General features: G+C 38.4%; 2 protein-coding genes and 1 long non-coding RNA gene across 3 annotated transcripts; 2 read left to right on the top strand and 1 right to left on the bottom strand.

The window, feature by feature from the left end:
* Positions 1 to 550: 550 nt before the first annotated feature.
* On the bottom strand, positions 551 to 7706 carry LOC121759443 (la-related protein 6B-like). The gene is made up of 10 exons (XM_042155019.1): positions 7100 to 7706; positions 6736 to 6817; positions 5861 to 5955; positions 5681 to 5752; positions 5005 to 5084; positions 4555 to 4636; positions 2113 to 2160; positions 1950 to 2018; positions 1414 to 1569; positions 551 to 1060 (listed from the first exon to the last, which is right to left on the bottom strand). The coding sequence occupies exons 1-10, from the start codon at positions 7454 to 7456 to the stop codon at positions 797 to 799; spliced, it is 1305 nt and encodes a 434-aa protein (XP_042010953.1). The 5' UTR covers positions 7457 to 7706; the 3' UTR covers positions 551 to 796.
* A 6591-nt stretch (positions 7707 to 14297) lies between these two features.
* On the top strand, positions 14298 to 15975 carry LOC121758486. Its single transcript, XR_006041480.1, has 3 exons — positions 14298 to 14432; positions 14525 to 14642; positions 15356 to 15975. It is a non-coding gene; the product is annotated as an uncharacterized LOC121758486 (long non-coding RNA).
* A 1939-nt stretch (positions 15976 to 17914) lies between these two features.
* Positions 17915 to 18975, top strand: LOC121757756. Its single transcript, XM_042153250.1, has 2 exons — positions 17915 to 18256; positions 18365 to 18975. The coding sequence occupies exons 1-2, from the start codon at positions 17915 to 17917 to the stop codon at positions 18971 to 18973; spliced, it is 951 nt and encodes a 316-aa protein (XP_042009184.1). The 3' UTR covers positions 18974 to 18975.
* The last annotated feature ends 4337 nt before the right edge of the window (positions 18976 to 23312 follow it).

The following is a 23312-nucleotide window of genomic DNA, read 5'->3' as shown; positions in this document are numbered from 1 at the left end:
AACACGTTTACCACTAAAAGCTACTGTTGTTGAAAGAGCATTCTCAGCTGCCCGACTTCGATCATCCGTGGCAGCAAACCCTTCGCAACCACGACGGTTGTCTTGGGCCGAAATGTAGGCTCAGTGTGAGAACCTATGCTTCAACTGTGATGAGCAGTTTACATCGTACCGAACAAGGAAACCGATACCACTTGGTGTTGTTCAGGATCACCGGGAATAGAACGACGGTAGAGGACACGAGAGACTCACCAAAATTAGAGAAGACGAGAGAGGAAGAAGGTAGAGATAAAAGTTGTATTGCTATTTGTAGATGAGATTGCACATTTGTAAATCTATAATGAGTAAGCACCTCTAACTACTTCTTGGCCATTCGGTTATAGCTACTGCATTTCCAGTCATCAATCATCTTCCACCGATCAGGTCGTCCGTCATCTTTCTTCATTGTCGAGCCTCGTATCATAATCAAACGTGCGCAAAATGCTCGATATAATGCAAAAGGTAGTGCAAGCTGTTGAAGTGGAAGAGCTATCACAGTAGCACCTCAATTTGGTAAACATATCCACAAAGAAACAATTCGATTTCATATAAAACAACTGTTTGAATGTTGTGTTGGCGGTGGTGATTGAATATTGAGGTTCTCTCAAACAAACAAGTGGTAAAACCAATAGCTCGTCTACGGCTGTTGATTTATATATGGATGGAGAGGGGAATGTCAGGCTATCTACAGTGAGGGCCCCTCTAAACCTGATTAAGGAATGTTACTATAGCTCTTTTCCAAGGCATAGTCTGATCCAAATCAATAGACTAACGGCTTCCCTCGACCCATAGAGAATCCCTTTGTGCCGTCTGGCATACGAGGAACAGGAGACTCCTTGGATGAGTTCAACACTGGAACATCTAACGATGCCGGTCCCAAACCACCTCCTCCATTAGCCGCGTGATGAGGGCGTCCGCGTGCTTGTCTCTGTCCCTGCCCCTTCCCTTTTCCTCTGCCCTTACCACCACCACTACCAGAATTGCGCCCCTTCTTCTGTCCATTGCCTTTTGTGTAATCCTCCAACTGCACACATGGAAGATATTACTATAATTTGCATGACAAAAACTTACATACATTGGGTTGTATGGAGCATCTAGTCTAATTAAATTCGATTAGGATTCATTAATCATCATTGGGGGGATACAAGACTTAGACTGGGTTATCAAACATTTTCCAGTAAATAAGTAGGTTAAATTGGAAGTAGAAAAAGGTTACAACACACCACCAACTTGGCCACTTAAGGCAAGGGTAACTTCTTAGAATTTGAGAGCTATCGAATTTCTCAACTGGATTTGACAAAATCATCAGCACTAGAATAATCAACTCTTAATGTTGAGTCGGAAAAATTTGGTGTTCATTTGAATTAGGCCCCTCACCTGAAGCTCATTATTTCGTACATCACAGTTCCACACAGACTCTTCCAACCGATTCTCCTTGAAACCCTGCATCTCCCTAACAGTTGCCTCGTCTTTCTTACCAGAGGGCTGACCCTCATGACCAGCTTTCTTTGTTCGTGCTTGGGTAGATTTTACCTGCAGATCTAAAAAATAAGCATACAGAAACAAAACTTATGCCAATATAGAATCAACAGAAATGGGTGACAAAAAATAACTTAACACAGTAAAATTTGACATGTTGCTGGCAGGCATAGGTATTGCTTTGAAAAGGAAATAGAGGAGCATGACAAAAAAAATAGAGGACAGAACAAACATAGGTCAGAAATCAACCATAACCAAATTCTACAATAAATGTAGGCTCAGTCATCGACACATATTTATTATTTACAAATGCATCCCTGAAAAATTAGCGATAACTGTTTGACATTTGAGCGGAATTTATATTTAAAGAGATTAGTATTTTTAACTTTACAGGAAAAATTGCTTGTGTAGATAAACAAAACTGGTAGACATACAGGACTATCAAGCAGCAAACGAACTTTCAGACCATTCCTCCAGTTGCTCTCATCTTGCAGTTCAGAGACCTGCATATAGAGCCAGCAAATATCCATCTGTTAAGAACTCTAGGTGTCAAGCTAGACAGGATCATACATAGTTTATGGAATCAAAATGTCATACCGCTTTCTCAGCAAATTCAACAGATTCATACTCCACAAAAGCATGAAACTACATGAAAGTATTAAATAAGAGGTTAGAAAACATCGGGTGTTCAAGTATGGGAATAAGTTATGGCATTAACCAATGTTGTCAAATAGCGGCTATAGCGGGGATATTGCGCTATAGCACATCAGTTTTTAATGAAAACGCTATCGCCACACCGATACGTAGCATTTTTCTGTGGCGGCCGCCATACCCGTGGCGGTCGTGGCGCCATAGCGCTACCATATCCCGCAATAGCGGTATTTTAGCCCAATTTTGACTTTTTTGTGCTAATTTTGACTTTTATTGGGCTTTTTATTTTTTAATTTAATTTTGCATAGGCCCAATCAGCCCACCCCAATAATTCTAACCCCAATAATTCTAAACCCTAATTCCACAGCCCCAATCTGCCGCTTTTCATCTCTACTCCTTCAGTCCTTCCACAATCTGCCACCCACCGTCGCGCCGCCGCCACTGTCGCGCCGCCCCCGCCGCCTCCGCCGCCGCTGCCGCCGCCTGTTGCAGCCTAGCCAGCACCCGCCAGCACCACTCAGTGACTCAGCCACCGCCCAGCCATACAACCCCTCCTATTCACAATCTGCACCCTACAGCCCCTCCTATTCACAATCATCCCCACTCAGTGACTCAGCCACCGCCCAGCCACTTGACACCGCCACCCCCGCACCGCCGCCACCCTGGTTTATGTGAAATATAACCAAAAATTGCATGATAGGAACAAGCTTAGTGCAACCGATGAATTTGATCCTATTATTCTCGATGATATTGATGAGTGCAATGAGTGGCTAGTTGGAGAGTTGGATGATGATGATGATGATATTGATGGTGGTAATCATTTGGTTCATGATGACGATGATACACTTGATTGGAACATGATGTATAAGGCTTCGGGTGTTGGAGAGCCTAGGACACATACTAGGTCAAAGAAGAGGAAAGAATCTTCTTCATCTAGTTCAAGTTGTCTTAGAGTTTCTAAGAAAAAAGAACCTATCATACCTAGAAAAGGAAAAGGGAAAAGGAAAAGGCTTGCGCTTGTAGATGAAGAATCGGAAGAGGAAGAATTTGAGGATAGTGTAAGTGGAGATCAAGAGGATGAAGCAATTGAGGATGAAGATGAAATGGATGCCGATGATAGTGATGATGATGAGCTAGAAGACTATGTTGAGCTTGATGATTGATGTCTATTGAGCTTATCATGGTTTTATGTTTTGTTGAACACTTGAACTAAAGACTTTAATTGCTAGACTTTTATATAATTGTTTTCTATTTTATGCTTTATTACATGTTTTTAGAGTTTTTAATGTTATATTTTTATTATTTTCTAATTTTTTGAATTATATATGAATATATAAATATTATTTATATATTTAATTAATGACCGCTATATCCCGCCATACCGATACGCTATATCCCTGTGGCATTTTTCGGGCGAACCGCCATGTACCGCTATACTGCTTTGACAACATTGGCATTAACAAAACTTACATAGAAAGAAGTATATTCATCAATTAAAAGTAGGAAAATCTAGGAAAATCACGAGCAACATAATTTGAGATTGTAATAGCTTATTTGGTATTCAGAACTTGTTTGGAAACCCATTTCGAATGGATTTTCAACAACATTTGTATATTTGTGTTGGTCTTCCGAATAGAGAACTCCATTTGAAGGTAATCAATGATTGCAAATAGACTTTTGGAATAAATGATTACTCTAACCCCCATTTTGCCAAATTTTGTACCTTATAGTTTCACTGTTTCAGTAACAATGCAAAATTCAACACGGAGGGGAAATATATAAAAGGTTACTAGAGCAAGTTTTTCGTTTAGCAGATATTAAGCTCATTTTCTCTTAACTAATGCCAATTCTTCACATTACTGTCTAGTGTCCTTGACAAGGACTCTTTGTCAAAACAAAAAGGGCCAGATACTGAGGGATACAAAACTTTACATGTTCATTACGAAAATAGTATAGTCTTAAGAATCAGGACAATTTCCTTTGACATTAGTTCTGGCGAGCAGAACATTTATCATAAGAACCGAAATGTTGTAAGCTATTAAGAGTCCGAATTTCCTTCCAGACCATCATTAATTATTTAGTGTTCTCGTACACACTGTTTAATCCATGTGAGATTGTGCAGAAATCTAACATCAAGGATTTTTGTCAAACTTTTTCTTTGAAGCAATGGGCAGCTGGTGTAGATTTCCTAGTAAGTGAAGTGCTACATACACAGTGAAAAATGAATCTTAAATGCCCTAGACAAAGATCTAGGTAGCCCCATGAGGCATGAAATAAACGTTAGATTGAAAAACCAAGAAACAAGAAAATAGGCTTTAGGTGATAAGCATCTTCAAAGATCGAAGTAGCCTCATCAGGTATGAAATGAAACTTTTATTAAGTGAATACCTTGCCAGCACACTGTGATCTGTCACCTTTTCCTGTTTTTCCATTTAAATTCTGAGGTGCACAAGTACGGATTGACTTAACGCTGGAAATATAATCAAAAAAGTGTATATAAGATACAAATATACAATAATAGAACAATATATTTTTTTGTAATTTGTACTCCCTCCGTCCACGAAAAATAGTCCTATTTTGCCATTTTGGGGTGTCCACAAAAATTAGTCTCATTTCTAAAAATGGAAAGCTTCTCTCACATCAAATATATTACGTACTTTTTCTCCTATCTTCCATATTTTACCAACTTTTTTCTCTCTATCTCTCTTACTTTACCTACTTTTTCTCCTTCTTTCTTACTTTATCAATTTCTAATTAAAACTTGTGTATCCATAAATAGGCCTATTTTTTTGTGGACGGAGGGAGTATTAGTTGTGCAAAAACAGGGTAACCATGTACCTTCCTACAGATGAGAATATTTTCATGAGCTTCTGGTGGGAGTGATCCTTGGGCAAGTTTTCAGCAATGACTATATGAGACTGTAGAAAAAAAAGTGATATCATTGAGGATGAAACCAGAACAATGAAATTATATTTAACTTGAGGAAAAAAATATAGAAACTCAAAATAATTAGAGCACAGCTGTTATGGAGTGGTAAGGCAGTAAGAACCAATGGATAAACAACTCAAAGATAAAGAACATAAAATGACTCTCAAGCTTTTGTAAACAAGAACCAACAGAACTTGGAAATAAAATAGATAATAATCCTCTCACCGAGGCCTCGGTTTTCACCGCCTAATAGCTTTGATCTCTCTGGATACATTCTTCAAGCTCCCCTATGGAATATATAGGAGTGCAGTAGACAATAATCCCACCAAATTTGCTCTAATTAATTCAATTATTCAATCAATCTCTAATTTATTCAAATCCCATGAAATCCTAACTTTCTTAATTTAAAACTAAATCAAAGATAATGCAATAGGCCTAGAAATCAGCAATCACTTGGATCCAATCACCATCATTTCCATTCCTAGTAATCGATATCAACAGCATAAAAGATTTCAGAATTTTGCAGTTTCTAACTAGAACTATGTTGCAAACATAAGAAAGGACAAATAAAAAATATAACACATACTTGCAGCTCTTCCATATCGGATTCAGTTAATGGATGCTGGCGTTTAACATTGTTTCTGTCTTCACTTACTAACTGGAGGCCAAAGGACACCACAAAAAAATTAATTAGTCAAAACCTGCAGAACCAGCAAATACCATAGAAATAGGTTGGGGATTGGGGACTCGGTGATTGCAAAATTACCAGTTTATTAGAGCTCCACAGGATACTAGCAAGCTGTGTGATGTCGGTAATGGCACTTTTCACCTTCTTGAATGATGCAACAACAGAAAGTGGCACTGCATGACAAATATTGGACCAACATTTAACAGCAGTAAATGGGTGTAGTAATAACATAACTATACTCCCTCGTCCTTAGTTTCTGATTAAGGTGTGGCTACAGAGTCCAAGAAATGCTACCATAAATTTATTAGTAAAGGTCACAACAGTGTATTCACACATTTTTAATCATACGATCAACATTATGGTTTCCTTTCAGTCTTAGGAGCTTAATGCATAGTAATCTAAATCAACTTTGCTACACCTCCTACAAGACTCTTTCTAAGTCATAACCAGTAGTAAGGTGACAATTTCAAAAGGTCAAGGGACTCAAGATCTCAGCACTATTCTACAACAATCTGTCTTTCCTTTTAAATCAAAACCAAGAAATTGGCAAATAGGATCTCCAGCAATGGGAGGGTGTCTAACGAAAATTTCATATCAAAGTTATGCCCCATATGTTAACACAATGGTTAGGAGGTAAGTTTAAGACATCACCACCAAAGTTTCTACCACTCTTTTTAGTTTAGAGACACAGGAGGGAGCATTGATTAGGCAACAATAATGGCGTTTTTACTCCTACATTACAAGATCTCTACAGATGGAAATGAGAATGTTTTTACTCCTACTACATACCTGCTTCTACTCTTTCATTATACAGGCTTTACAGAAATGCCAAACCAAAACCAAATTAATGAACCACCACCAGATATCATATTTCCAGAACAAAAATAATTTCAACTAAGGAAGCAAAAGATTAACACATCATATAGAAAAAACAGTGGTAAGAAGACCCTCACCATAACCTTCAGGATCTTTGCACATAAACCTAAATAACTGATCAGTTGTTGCCAAATTGATATCACTGAAATAGAATTCGACCTGCAGCAATTACATAATTGGAGATGTTATTTATATTTACAATAAAACACAAACATTCGACAACTGATTAAATTTTTATGTAAATACTAAGCGACTGTTATACATGATCTACACTAATGTATTCATTTACAAATACAAAGAGAGAGCTGATAAAGAAGCCACTAGGAATCGTACAGGCAAAAATAGCATCCATACTAGATCATCTAATACATACAACAGAAAGAATTTTAAATCGCCGGATACAAATTGCAACTACAACGAAAACGATACATAAAACCTAACCTGGCGGACTACTTTCTGGTGTGCATCGGACAATCCATTCTTCGCCGAAGAAGCCGCAGAGCTAGCAGTGCTGCCATCAGGCGAACGCTCTCCCCGACCGCCTGGATTCACATTATACGCATAGAACGGTGCCGCATCTTGCTGGTAATAGGCCTCGTATCCAAAATAAGGCGGTGGCAGAGGCGATACAAAGGACGGCAGCCTCGTGTACATAGGTTGAAGCAGGCGCGGCGGCGGAGGTGGTGCGACGGCGGAGGAGGAGGTGCGGGGGACGAATTCAGCAGCCTTGGCGCTGAGCTTTTTGCCGATGGCAGCTGAAGGTGAATTTAGGGCATCGGAAGCATGCTCCTGATCCATCAATGCGGAATAGGAGCATCGAGTTTTTCGAAATGATTGGATGATCTGCAGATCAACTAAATTAAATTTGAGTATCTCTCTTCTTCTGTGGAGAGAGAAAGCTTTGGAGAGGGAAGGCGGAGTAGAGTGAGAAGATGAGTAGAGTCTGCAGTTGAGAGAGACAAACAAGATTTCGGGTTTTGGAAATGGAGGCCAAAATATGGAGAATTATTCTCAGAGAGATTTTAATTCTATCTTATTTGAAAATAATGTTTTCCGCGACACATTTCCTACTTGGTTGGTTGGTAAAATGAATGATATTGACGTCGAGTCAATTATTTAAATCCTCTACCCATTCACGATATTTATGATAGGAATCTCTTATAGCATTATTTTAAAAAATATAATTAAATTGAAATTTCATTTAATATAAAATTCATACTACCTATGTTCCCTAAAAATAGAAGTTATTTCCAATTTCGGTCGTATAAACTTTATTAACTTTATAAGTATTTTAGAACATTTACAATAGTGGGCTAACGCCCTAGCCACCGGCTAGCGGCTCGGGCGTGGCGTTAGTCCACTATTGCGTTAGGTTAACACGATGGGCGGGAGGTCGGGCATGGACTAACCGGCTAGCCGATCGCTAGCCGCCTATTGTGCGGCGAACGATCGGCTAGTTGATTTTTTTTAATATTTTTACATTTTTTTATTTATACTCTCTATTTATAACTCATTGCACTTCATTTTTTTAATATTTGATAAACACCAACAATTAAAATGAATTAAATCGTATTTGCCAATTTATTTGTTGGGCTAGGGAATTGTTGACTAGACTGTTGTTTGGTTAGCCTATTACTAGACCGTGGGAAGGACATGATGATGTGGAATGAGAAGTTTTGGCTAGGCTATTGCTAGTCCGATGCTATTGTGGATGCTCTTAGAACGTGGACTCCACAATCCATTAACACTACTTTCACTACTTTTTCTCTTCTTCTATCTTACTTTATCTATTTTTCTTTTCCTCTCTTTTACTTTACCAACTAGTGTTAGCATTCGTGCTATGCACGGGACAAAAAAATTCCAAATAATGAAGATATATTTACGACTGAATAGATTAAATTAAAGTATATAGAGTAAATAATATAAAAATATATTTACTATTAAGAATATTAACTAATTAAAATAAATATTCATAACATTAAAAATAATTAAAAATATTATAAACAAACTTAAAAGTAAAAATAATTGAGTTCAAATAAAGAATAAAAAATAGTAAATAAAAATGAAAATTTATATATAAATATAAATTATGAAAAAAAAATATACCGGGATCATCGTCTATAATAATAAAACACTTAAACTTCCATCTACATCACCTACAACACAAAAATGAAATTAAATCATTTTTTTAATATTTGATAAACACCAACAATTAAAATGAATTAAATCGTATTTGCCAATTTATTTGTTGGGCTAGGGAATTGTTGACTAGACTGTTGTTTGGTTAGCCTATTACTAGACTATGGGAAGGACATGATGATGTGGAATGAGAAGTTTTGGCTAGGCTATTGCTAGTCCGATGCTATTGTGGATGCTCTTAGAACGTGGACTCCACAATCCATTAACACTACTTTCACTACTTTTTCTCTTCTTCTATCTTACTTTATCTATTTTTCTTTTCCTCTCTTTTACTTTACCAACTAGTGTTAGCATTCGTGCTATGCACGGGACAAAAAAATTCCAAATAATGAAGATATATTTACGACTGAATAGATTAAATTAAAGTATATAGAGTAAATAATATAAAAATATATTTACTATTAAGAATATTAACTAATTAAAATAAATATTCATAACATTAAAAATAATTAAAAATATTATAAACAAACTTAAAAGTAAAAATAATTGAGTTCAAATAAAGAATAAAAAATAGTAAATAAAAATGAAAATTTATATATAAATATAAATTATGAAAAAAAAATATACCGGGATCATCGTCTATAATAATAAAACACTTAAACTTCCATCTACATCACCTACAACACAAAAATGAAATTAAATCATTTTTTTAATATTTGATAAACACCAACAATTAAAATGAATTAAATCGTATTTGCCAATTTATTTGTTGGGCTAGGGAATTGTTGACTAGACTGTTGTTTGGTTAGCCTATTACTAGACTATGGGAAGGACATGATGATGTGGAATGAGAAGTTTTGGCTAGGCTATTGCTAGTCCATGCTATTGTGGATGCTCTTAGGACGTGGACTCCACAATCCATTAACACTACTTCCACTACTTTTTCTCTTCTTCTATCTTACTTTATCTATTTTTCTTTTCCTCTCTTTTACTTTACCAACTAGTGTTAGCACTCGTGCTATGCACGGGACAAAAAAATTTCAAATAATGAAGATATATTTACAACTGAATAGATTAAATTAAAGTATATAGAGTAAATAATATAAAAATATATTTACTATTAAGAATATTAACTAATTAAAATAAATATTCATAACATTAAAAATAATTAAAAATATTATAAACAAACTTAAAAGTAAAAATAATTGAGTTCAAATAAAGAATAAAAAATAGTAAATAAAAATGAAAATTTATATATAAATATAAATTATGAAAAAAAATTTAAATATACCGGGATCATCGTCTATAATAATAAAACACTTAAACTTCCATCTACATCACCTACAACACAAAAACGAAATTAGTAATAAAGAATATAATAATCATAAAAATCTATCAATATCAAAAAGATATAATTATATAGACGGAAAACAACAAAAAATAATAAAATTGATATAGATGAAAAAATTAAATAATAATGGATATAAATATAGAAAACTAGGCCATTCAACAGACCTAGATATTTTTCAAGTACAAAAATGAATGTCCATTACATTAGTCTAATTATTTCCCCAAAAAAACACACTTTATTGAACAATAAAAGACCTTCCATATCATAAATGATTTTTAAAAAGATTTAGTATTAGATAATAATATTCAGCTAAGATGAAATTAGTTATGTAGTAAAATATTTCAATTTAAATAATAATACCGTATACATGTAAAAAAAAGATTGATTATTTCAAAAATTCGGGAAACTAATACAACGTATAAAAATATGCTAAAAAAAGAATTAACTTCTCTCAAATGAAAAAGAGATTAAGTATTAAAATTGATCAAGAAAATTAACACCATTCCTCAATTTATGATTACTAATAGTAAAATAATTAAAATAAACAATAACAGAACAAAATATTAAAAATGGATAAAGATAAATTTTTTAAAAGAAAATTAATACGAAATATATCAATAAACCAAACTAAAAGAATATCTAAAAAAATATGTTTACACTTAAAAAACAAAAAAAACATCTAAAATAATATTATAATTAAGGAGAGAGAAATCCACCTCCTTAACATATCGGAGTACTATAAAAAAACAAATGCATGAAATAATTAAAAAAACATAAAATAAAATAAAAATAAATTCTCCCTAAAATAGGGGAAAACAGAAGTTGTAAATATAGGTGATGTTCGGTTTCCAAGATAAAATAATACCAAGATACAATCTAAGATTGAGTTGTGAGATTATTTTAGTCATAGGAGTTAGCTATGACTAATTATCCAATGATTATCCATCTAAGATTGTGTTAAGGGTATTTCCCCTTAACTGCGGTCGGCAGATGAAGACAGAGGCTGTGCGCAGGAGATCTTCCCCGTCGGACAGCGTCTGGTCTAGGGTTATTGTGATTACTTGTCTTGCAAGAATAATAGGGCAAATTATATATTTCTCATTCAACGAATTGCTTCGAAACAAAAGCCCTATTTATATATCTAAGGACCCTAAGGTTGGTTCGACCTCCTAATCATCTCGGGAAAGAACCAACAAAGAAAACCCGTAACGAAGCTTATAATTACGCTCGACTCTTAATGTAAATAAAACAAAAAATACTAATATCCAAAAAGAAATATTCAAAAGGAAATAATAATAAAAAAACATTAAACCAACTTCTCTTCTACTTTGGAACGTAATCGTCGAGTCTGTTTGGCGGGTGGGCGTTCATCTTCGGCTTAGTCTTCTCAACGGATGCTTGTACGGCCATTGGGGCTGTCTCCGTTGCCTCCGGCGATTCGCACATTTCCTCCACTTGATCTTCCTCGTCGAGCACCCTATCATCCGGCGTGCTCGTAGTAGCTTCGTGACGTTGAGGCGTATCAACGCCCTCCTCGATAGCAACCTCCTTGTCCTCAAGGAGCACATTAGGATACTTATTACAGATTACCTCTAGAGGTTCCCATGTCGGTGAATCTGACCCATCCGACCAACGCACCGAACGTGCTCTTTCGGCTGCCCGACGTGCCACAGAACACGTCTATCCAATTCCCTCACCGGGTACACCACCGGTCGGTCGCCCATGAACTCCGCCGGTAAGCTTACCGTCGGCTCCTCATCCTCTCCTGCAACGAATGGCCGCAACAGGCTACCGTGAAATACATTATGAATTCGACTACCCTCCGGAAGATGCAGCCTATACGCAACTGGCCCGATACGGGCGATAACCTCAAATGGACCATAAAAACGACGTGCCAACTTCGCGGAAAGGGGCAGCGCCACTGAATGTTGTCTGTACGGCTGCAATTTCAACAATACCATGTCGCCCACCTTAAATTCCACATGACGGCGGTGCTTGTTAGCACTCTCCCGCATCCTTTGTTGTGCGCTCTCCAAATTGCGCTGCAACTCAACAAATAGCTCGCCACGTTGACGAATTAATTCCACCGTCGAGGGTGGGGTAGAGGCAGACGGCGGCACGCAAATCAGCGGCGGTGGATCACGACCGTATAATGCTTTAAACGGGGACATTTTCAATTCCTCATTATAGAAACAATTCAGGGCCAGCTCCGTCCACGACAGGAAATTCGCCCATTTTGACGGCCGATCCGCTGTAAACGCTCGCAAATACTATTCAAGGCCTCTATTTCTCACCTCCATCTGACCGTCCGACTGCGGGTGATATGCTGCTAGAAAAGTTCAATTTTGTACCACTTAGGCATAGAATGTCATCCCAAACTTTATTCAAGAACACTGGGTCGCGATCCGAAACTAACGTCTTAGGGAACCCATGGTGGCGAACCACAACATTAATAAATAACTGCGCCACCCTCAAAGCCTCAAAACGGGCTGCCAGAGGAGCGAAATGTGCGTATTTTGACAACCTATCCACCACCACCATAATAGTAGTATAACCTCGTGAATGGGGAAGTCACGTTATGAAATCCATTGACACATCCTCCCACACCTGTGACGGAACCGGTAGTGGCTGCAGTAAGCCTGCAGGCTTCTGGGTTGAATACTTGGTCGTCTGGTCTAGGGTTTTTGTGATTACTTGTCTTGCAAGAATAATAGGGCAAATTATATATTTCTCATTCAATGAATTCCTTTTAAACAAAAGCCCTATTTATATAACTAAAGACCCTAGGGTTTGTTCTACCTCCTAATCATTTCGGGAAAGAACCAACAAAGAAAACCCGAAACGGAGCTTATAATTACGCTCGACTCTTAATGTAAATAAAACAAAAAATACTAATATCCAAAAAGAAATATTCAAAAGGAAATAATAATAAAAAAACATTAAACCAACTTCTCTTCTACTTTGGAACGTAGTCGCCGAGTCTGTTTGGCGGGCGTGCGTTCCTCTTCGGCTTAGTCTTCGCAATGGATGCTTGTACGGCCGTTGGGGTTGTCTCCGTTGCCTCCGGCGATTCGCACGCTTCCTCCACTTGATCTTCCTCGTCGAGCACCCTATCATCCGGCGTGCTCGTAGTAGCTTCGTGATGTTGAGGTGTATCAGATTGAGTTGTGGGGTTGAATCTCATAAACCAAACACACTATAAATTTAATCCTGGATACAATCTTGTAAACCGAACACCCTCATAATAAACTGCAAAAATATGGAGTGGGGAACGCATGCCTTTGAGATAACAATGCAGTCCTGCTGTGGATAAAAGGACACCTCATCTCCATTACACAACAGCTTCCCGTTTTCCCTCTAAAAAGGGTAAAAGTGTCTTTTCACCCGACCGACACTTTAGATTAGTAAAGATTATTCATTCTTACTTTATCAATTGTGCATTAAAACACTTTAGATCAGCAGACACCTTTTCCTGCTTTTGCTCCTTGTTTTCCGCTTTCATACTTACTGTTTTCTAGGTAGATTTACTTTACATAATTGCTTTTCCCAAGTTCTCTCGTAGATTAGTTCACCCAAAGCTAAAGCGTGGTTGCATAGCCAACCCCCTTAGCTCGGGCATGTGAAATCACGCAAACATCGCAATCACCATTCTCTGTGGGTTCGACATCCCAACATACCACGTACTATGTCTGTAATATATTGGAAAGAAGGGAACTTATAAATGTTATGATCAGGCGAAGGAGTTGGAACACGGCGCTCAGTCCAGAGCCTGTCACCTCCCAAATTAGGGGAGGGCTAGTATAATACGAGTGATATGGATTATAATGATGATCAGTTAGTAGATTTTACAATATAAAGTAGCATAACACATTATTTTCATTATATACCATAACACCTGCCCACCTCTAATTTGGGATTAGTGGGATATCTAGAACTGCTTATTTTGTCTCCAAAATTAAATTTGAAGGTGTGCTATTATTTTTAGCGTAAACGATAAAATTTTTGAATAGCTCATAAGATGAAACGTGCCTCTTTTTGTATATCTATACGAACAGGAAGGTGTATACAAATTTACACTTAATCAAAATATCATACCACTATAATATTGGTTGTCTTGTTTTAGAGTTTAGAATGTTAGCCGTGCAATTAGCATTCGCCAAGAGGCTCCCTGATACCCCTCTACACAAAATAGCAATATTAAGCAGCTGCAGCCATAACAAAATTTCAATGATGTCTGGTCATCTCCAAAACCATTCCATTCCAAAGCTTCGAATAGCCTACCAGGTCGTCCCTACCTCTCAGTCTCAGTCTCAGTCTCAGTCTCGGTCTCGGTCTCGGTCTATATCTTGGTTTTGACGGTAAGTAGGGTGGTGCAGGGTGTCCCGGGAGCGTATGGGGAGGATGCAGCGGTGAAAGCCTACCCGAATTGCGAGACAATCCAGTGCCATGACTTTGTGGATGCCATACAAGCAGTGGTGGACGCAGGTGGAGGAGGTGAGGGACTTAAGCCACTCCCAAACCATTTTTTAAAATAAATTTCTACTGCAATTTTTTTAAAAAAAAATTCGAACCTATAGTCAGCCCTCGCCAAGTTAATAACTCTGATGTCTAAATTATTAGAGATTTAATAGAAAGGAGGGGCTGAAATTAATATTACAGACGAATTCTTGCAACAATGGCGGAGCTGAATTGAGGAGGAAGACGATTAACTTGTAAATTCATTAAAGTTAAATGAATAAAATAATAAAAGTTAAGTCTATACCTAACTACTGCCTATCCCAATAAAATAATATAAGTACAAAAAGTCTATGCATTCTACCTATTCCTTATTTAATAAAATAATATAAGTACAAAAAGTCTATGCATTCTGCCTATTCCTTATTTAATCGACACTGTCTTACAATTAAGTTAAATGAATAAAATAATAAAAGTAAAAAAAATCTGCCCTATTCCCTATTTAAACCTAATAAAAGTTGTCGAGCCCTACCCAAATTCCAAACGGAGAAAAAAAATGAAAATTTCCCCCAAATTCCAAAAGAGAATTACTTGTCTTCTTCACAACTTTAATTGGTAGAGTAAGGTCAGTTTTTCCTTTTATTTTGTCATAGTTTACACAATCACAATGTGTTAGATACTTTATATTCATAACTTTTATTTACATAGTATTTTGTGATTTATTGAACTATTTTGCTAAATTGCTAATACAGAAGATGGAACGTTACTTTAAAAAAATGCAAAGTGGTGGTTCTTCATCTTCTTCAAGTGCTAGAATTGTAGTTGAATTGGATTTGAATGATATTGATGCTGATCCAGGAAAACGAAAGTCAATAGAGGCTTTTCTGAAGCTAGCACCGACTTGCTAAAATGCATAGCGTGTCTTGATCCAAGAAATTCTTTCTCTGAATTCAATGAGCATCAAGTCATTCATATTGCTACTTTATATCCCGATGACTTCTCTGCGAGCGAATGTTTACATCTTCCACGACAAGTTAGTAATTTTATTGCTAATGTGCAGTGTGATCCTCAATTTGTTGCGCTTAGTGATTTGGGAAGTTTTGCTATGAAAATGGTCAAAACTAAGAAGCATTTAGTTTTTCCATTGATGTATCGGATTATTGAGTTGGCCTTGGTTTTACCTGTTGCTACTGCTTCTGTTGAGAGAGCATTTTCTGCAATGAAGACTATCAAGACTGATTTACGAAATCGAATGGGAGACGAGTGGATGAATGACGGTCTAGTTGTGTACATTGAGAAGGATATTTTTTCAACGATTGATAACGAGCCGATCCTGCAGCGTTTTCAATCGATGAAAACACGTAGAATTCAGTTGCCGCCGCTTTAGCAAACTATATTATTATGCTTTTTGTCAAACTTGTTTTGGATTTATTTTATGTGTTAGATATTTATTTATTTTTAGAATTTTTATTATTATTTTTTATATAATATATATATATATGTGTGTGTCTCTCTCCCCGGCTAAGATTTTTTAGTGAAGCCCATGCCAAGATTTATTCCTGCGTCCGCCACTGCACATACATATATATGTCCACGTCTTTCCAAGCAAAACTATATAGTGGTCGGAAACAGAGGGAATTTTGAGTGAAATACTTGTAGATTATGGCAATTAATTACAAAATAAGGTTTAACTGCCTCCCTTATTTTAATTCCTCACGAATATTTTATATTTTCAACGGCTAATCTCTCGCCTATCGAATTTCATATCAATTTGGTAACGTGTATCGTAGTTGTTTATCAAATTTTCTTACAGTTTAGCACAAAATATTTTATGTTTGTTTGGCAACGACGATGTGTTTTAAAAAAATAGGCATATTTTTTGAATAAAAATTCTTTCTTTTTTGAATCCGTTCTTAAAAATAGTAACTCTTCATTTTTAGAAAATGGATCTTACAATCAACTAACAATAATTCTCTTCTTATGTCTCACTTTACGCATTTTATCTCTTCTTTTATTTTACTTTATCCATTTTTTTCTCTCTAACTTTTATTAATTTTGCATTAAAATATGTGTCGTTTACAAAGTACCTATTTTTAGGATACATAGGGATAGGAGTATTTTTTTTCTTCTTGGAATTGAACGTTAATTTACGAAGATTAAGTCAACGAGAAATTTTAACTCTAAATTATGTTAAGATCATGACTCATGCCCGAACTAAAACACTCTATTGATATGCTCATTCAGTAAGAAAATCTAAACTCTTTCGTTAATGAGGGAATGTTTTGATGTGGTCATAATTCATAAGGAATAAAAGCTAGTTAAGTAGATATACATACCTGATATAGAATCAACGAACTCTCCACTGATGAAGAGCTTTGTGAACTTCACTTGAGGGAATCATGATCGTCGATTTCTCCACATCGCCATTTCTTTCCCCACCCATCTCTCTCTGTATCTCTCTCTATATACTACGGGCTCGTTTGGTTGGCATGATTCTCCAACATAAGTTTGAAGTTTGTAGACTCCAATAGTATGTTTAGGGATGGAGTTAACAATCATACCCAATTGTTTGGTTGAACAGATTCATATCCCCTCTCAAGTAAGAACTCTGTTTGGTATGGGATGCAGAAAGTGTAGATAGCCAAACGTAATGACGTTTTTATCCTCGGTTATTTGTAAAAATACCCAAATTGGGCCTCTTTATCCCTAAATTGGGGATGCCATGTTTTAGCACCAGCAAAACCTAGCTCCCGCCCACGCATGAAATTGTGAAAATTGACGCGAACCTTGTGGAATCGACGCCGACGACTACACATTGACGCTCCACCGTACCATCGCTCGCCTCGGTCATCTGAGGTATTTCATAAATTCCGTATGTGATGGTATACCTGTGTGATGACATTTGGAAACCACTGGTCATCAATTCATGGCCTAAATGTTTATGCTTGAACGTTTTCCTGTCTGTAGAGTTATGTGGGTGAACACGGCGAATGCCAATTAATTAAAAGTAGGATATTACAACCATTAGTTTGGGTCCAACCGTTCAGGTTGAGTTGTTTGATGTAGTTCGGTCAATGCCATTCTGCATCCGTAGATATTCACCTTTTGTGTTTGTTAATTGCTTTGATGCCAATAATACCAGGATCTTAGTATCCCAACCGTTTGATTTAATGGCATCTCAACACCGCAGCGGTAATGGCAATCACGGCAGTCCATTACCAGAGGGTAATGTCTTCATTTAAGCTCCATTCTTGTGTGTATTAGCGACGACCGTCATAGATAACTGCTTATTCGGTGCAGGTAGCTCGGACATGGTTCCCAACAAAAGCGTAACAGCAGCTGGCGCACGGCGTTGTTGGACAGAACGCGAGGAGACGATTCTTATGACAGCTATGAAAGAGTTGGCTGCAACTGGTTGGAAGTCCGATAATGGGTTCCAGTCAGGTTATCTAACCCGTGCTCTGGAGGCCCTGAAACGTGAATTTCCAAAAACTGATATTGTTGTTCACCCTCACATCAAGTCGAAAATCACCACATGGAAAAAGAATTACTATTCTCTTATGCAAATACTTGACCGTAGTGGAGTTGGTTTCAATGCGGACGGCGACTACAAGATAGACATCGATGATGAACAATGGGCACAAGTTGTGGAGGTATAACTATTCTCATTTTGTGTATGTTTATATAGTAGTATGGGTTTATGCATTATCCAGCTGGCTGTACACTATGTCATTGGAGTTTTTGGTTTAATGTATTTTCAGAAAGACAGCAATGCCAAGTACATGAGGAATAAGTCGTGGCCAATGTTCAGTGACTGGAAGGAGATTTTCGGCAAGGACCGTGCTGATGGGCTAAAGGGCATGGACACCGGGGAGGCTGTTCAAAAGATATATGGTTATAAGGCTGATGTTGGTGACAGTTCAGCTAAATCTTCACCAATTACTTTAGATGAACTATTCCCCGATGAAGTTTTCCCTGGCGGTGTAATGCCTGAGATGGTTGATGAGAGCACCTCGGCACCGACACCTTTGAGAGTACCTACAAGGGTACAGAAAAAACTACCGACAAAGAGGAAGGCCGAGGACAAGATGGACAGTGTCCTTGCTTTGATGAATCGCATCCATGAAGACACCAACGATCGGTTGAAGGACATATCTACACGAATTGGTTATGAGTTTGATCTAAGCACAAAGAGAACCGAGGTCTTCAACCAGCTTAAAGGCATGCCCGGGCTGACCCTCAAACAACAATTCTATGCGGCAAAAAAATTAGTAAAGGAGCCCGAGCTTATGGATCTCTTTAGGGGATTGGATGAATGGGCACGGCCGGCGTTTGTGCTTGATCTCCTTGAGACAGATCGAATGATTTGACATTGATAAATTATGTGGCTTTTGTGTTTATTTTGTTATCTATCGTAGTTAAAACATTATGCTATGTAACTACTTAGGCCGGCTGCATCAGTAAGTACTATGAAAACTACCTTGGGGATGGATAGCCATATTTTGAACTAACGGATTATACTATTATCAATCCAATATTTGGTAAGCTAATTTCTATATATTCTGAATTGCAATTGTAATGTTTATGTGATGCGAAGCATTGTTTGGTCTCATTCTAACATTCATTTAGACACTGGCTGATGTGCAACTCCATTCTTGTCAACTCCACAAAATACGTGTTATCGATAAAAGGCAACGTGTTATAGAAACAACTACATTACACAAGCAGTGGCTTTACTACATAATGGACACAGCGCACACCAAAGTAGATTTAAGGTACCAAACCATAGAAACTAATAGCATAGGCGCACCACACGATCAAATTCACCAGCCCCTCTTCAAGGCCGATTAAACCACACATAGAACTGGATGTCTTGAGCATCGACGAGCTTAAAATGGCAACGAACGCCCGGGAACAAAGCGTTAGCTTCTTTGAATCGACGCCATCCATGCTTGACCCATATCCTACCCTTGCTATGCTTGAGAAACACCCGCCATGTCTTCCCATCCACCAGAAAATGCACCATATTCTGCTGAGGCGCGGCACTGGCGTGTACGTTCCAGAAGTCGGCCGGTATTTCTATTGTGCGCCTGATGTTTGATGTGGTCAGTTTCAATGTCCATGTGGGATACGCATCATCGTCAAGCGCACCCCGCTCGTCGTCGTACTCACTATCCTCCGCCGACTCCGTTTCCACGTCGGATGGGGCATGATCATCCGAAGAATCAATGTCGGGGTTGTAGATCTCATCGTCAAGATCCTCTTCGTCCAACTCTAATATACAAATATTAGGTACGTGATTAGATACATGCACAAGTATCGATGAAGGAAAAAAGGATGGATTTACAAGATACTGACGGGCGAGATCGCTGCGAGGTGGGCACCCGGTCCCCGACTTGTATCTTTTGACATGGAAAATCCCCCCGTCGACAAGGGTGAAGGTAAGTATCTCTCCATGGCATATATTATTCCCACGCCGGAAGTCAGCCCATCCAACGCATAAGTAGCACCCACTCGCGATATTCAACAAACGGACTGGCCAACTGGATCCATTTGGCATTACAAGTCGACAATCAAACGGTAGATTTTCCGCGTGTTCCGCAACCCATTGTGGAGGTAGTCGCTGCATACAACATAGATTTGGCAAAGAATTTTAGTTTAATCATAATGAACTAAATTAAAATGGGCGCAGTATATGTCATATACCATCTCCTCTTTGTTGCGAGCGCCGGAAAACACTTTGATGAAGGAAGGAAGCTTATGGTAGGCGTCATACGAGTCGTCGTATGCCATAGATAGGTTCAATGAAGTTGCAAGGCTACTTTAGTATGTGGTAGCTTATTTATTGGTCTTCGTTACCTATCAAAACCCACCTTATTTACAACCAATGACATGATTTGTCATTGGCAAAGCCTGCCAAAAGGTGAATGGGTTGGTTTGCAATTGATGAATGTATTGAAAACATCAGCTGTCCAAATGCAAACAGTATGGTTGGTAGTGGGTGGAGTTATTGTTAATGAATCTACGTCAAAATGTTGACGTTTTGTTACACACACGAATTAACCAAACCAAAATCGCGAATTGTAATGGGTTTTTTTTTTACTTTGATTCTATAAAAACTATCGAGCAATTGTGTGAACCAAGACGAATTCAGTTAAGTGTTGCAAAGATGGGCCTTATATCCATATCCTACTTGACAACCATTAACCAAAAAACAACAAACATTAAACCCTTTGATCACCTAATCAAGAGCACTTGCATTGAAAATTTTGCCGAAAAGGCAGGTACACAAACCGAACATAACATACGCTCACACGCGTATCACTAAGCCTTCACACGGATTAAGTTATTACATCCAACAATACTAAGGACGGTCAAACCAAACTTGAAATTGTGGAGCAAATGCATCAACAAGCTTGAAGTGGCAACGCACCCCAACAACTATATTGTTGTCGTGTTTGAAGCGAGTCCACCCATGTTTCACCCATAGCTTCGTCGAATTGTGTTTTAGAGTACATAGCCATGTCCCACCTTCGGTTGATAGATACACGCCTGCATGTATTGCACCGTTTGGGATATGGCGGCGCCAAAAGCAATATGGAATCTCCAGACGACGATTGATGTTCGTCGAGGTGAGTGTAACGGCGAATGTAGGGAAGCCGTCGATGAGTAGTGCCCTGCTATCATCCACATAATCGTCATCAAACGTTGTTTCAGAGTCAGTCCCAGATGGCACGTAATCTTCGGACGTTGCGAGGTCCATTGCATGGCTACCTTCCCCATCGTCTTCGTCGACAACTACAAAAAATGAATGTGTGTGGTAAAACCAAAGGTGAACAAACTAAATGAGTTGAATTTAGATTACCGTTGACGTCTCCTTGCGGGGGGCATTGAGTTTCGCTATTAAACCTTTTAACGTTGAACATTCCTACATCTACCAAAGTGAAGGTAAGTGTATCGCCGTGTAAAACGCCGGTGTCACGAATAAAATCTCTCCATCCGGAGGAGAAGAAGAACCCATGTCCAAGCTTTAGAACTCGCACTCTATAACGCATTCCATTCGGCCATACAAGCCTGCAATCGAACGGTATGTCATGGCCGTTAACCCCAACGAAATCGTCTGGCAGTCGCTGCATGAAAAAGTTGACGTGCAATCAAATCCGGGCCATCTCTTTCATAATATATCAACACATAAGGCCACATATCATGTCATCATGGAATCGCCCCTGGTGGAAAACCGTCATGAATGCAGGGATTCGTTGATAGTCAGGGCCGACGTTCGGGACGGCGTGCGGACCATCAGCTGCCATTTTGGTTGAAGATAGTCGAAAAAAGTTGTCGTAATAGTCGAGTACAGTGTAGAGCGTTTCTAGCATGCCGGGTACATGGTTCATAGTGTGTTTTATACTGAAAGCTACAGCATTTGTATTAAAGAGAATGGGTGAGGAAGGAGGTTAACATTTATGAAGCTTGAACCGGTCCTTGACCAAAAAGTGTTGCCGTTTCATGCTACGTTTAGTGCAGAAAATAGTGACCAGCATTTATGATGGCTTAATAGGTGATTGACCAAAATTTAATAAACACCCTTGGACAAATGTCACAGTTTATGTCAATGAAAATTGACTGAAAAGGTTGAAGGGGTTGGTTTGCAATTACTTCATGCATTGAACCGATGCATGTTTCCATACGTGAACAGGGTGGTGGATGAAGTGGGGTCTTTATGATATTGTTGTGCATTTACTACAATGTGAAGAAGTAATCCCTATAGTATTCAAGCTACACGCAACACTTTCATGATACATGTGGTGTTATATACATGATATGAGTTAAGCTATGCAGCATAGGGGAGGTACGTGGTATCGGCGGTGTAAGTTAATTTATGTGGGAGGTGACCGTTATCTACCTTGATGTAATACGTATGGACGCACTAATGATGGAGTTGTACCACCGTGCCTTTCCCCGGCTATAACAGAAGGTGCCACGTTCAGAACACATCGAAAGAAACTTCCCCCCCAAATACTCAGCAAATTGGATCCATGAACAAGAAAATCCCTCCGCAATCAACGTTTTTCTACATGGGTAAATGGACCGCAGCGATGGATACGTTGCTACTCTCTACTGTGATCAAAATGCGAGCTGGCCGCGCATCGAATGATGACTCCGTGACTGAAGCGGAGCTGAATGAGGCTTGTAAGGTAATTAAGCTTCGCTTTTCGACTGAAATAACTTGTGCCGATGTTGTCAGTCGCTTGGAACTACTCCGGGTTCGCTACGAGACGTTCAACAAAGTTGTTAGCACACCGGGAGTGCGTTGGGACCTTGACGACAAGCTCATTGTTGCAGACGAATCAACATGGATGTTTATGTTCCAGGTATGACGTTGCGAGTTACATGTTGCATAGAAGTATCATGCCGCAGGCTACTCACATAACCGCGGTGGTATCCTTTTTTTTTTCTTCAGACAAACCCCCTTGCAGGAGCTTACTATTACCGAGACGAGGATGAGTATAGCCGCTTAACAACCATGTTTGGGCTGCATGGTGTGAAGAAGGAGCCGACAAAAGAAGTGATTACCATATCCGACACCACTGAGTTGATCGTGATAACTGATTCACCCGTACCGTATGCACCTACTCGTGGGAAATATGGTCATTCGCTGGCTGAGCAGGAAGAAGTGAATTCTCCCTTCATCGATCCGCCTACACTTGT

The sequence above is a fragment of the Salvia splendens genome, chromosome 12, assembly GCF_004379255.2.
Source record: "Salvia splendens isolate huo1 chromosome 12, SspV2, whole genome shotgun sequence".
Classification (NCBI taxonomy): Eukaryota; Viridiplantae; Streptophyta; class Magnoliopsida; order Lamiales; family Lamiaceae; genus Salvia; species Salvia splendens.
Note: the sequence above shows the minus strand (reverse complement) of the source record. Positions and strands in the feature narration are given on the sequence as shown.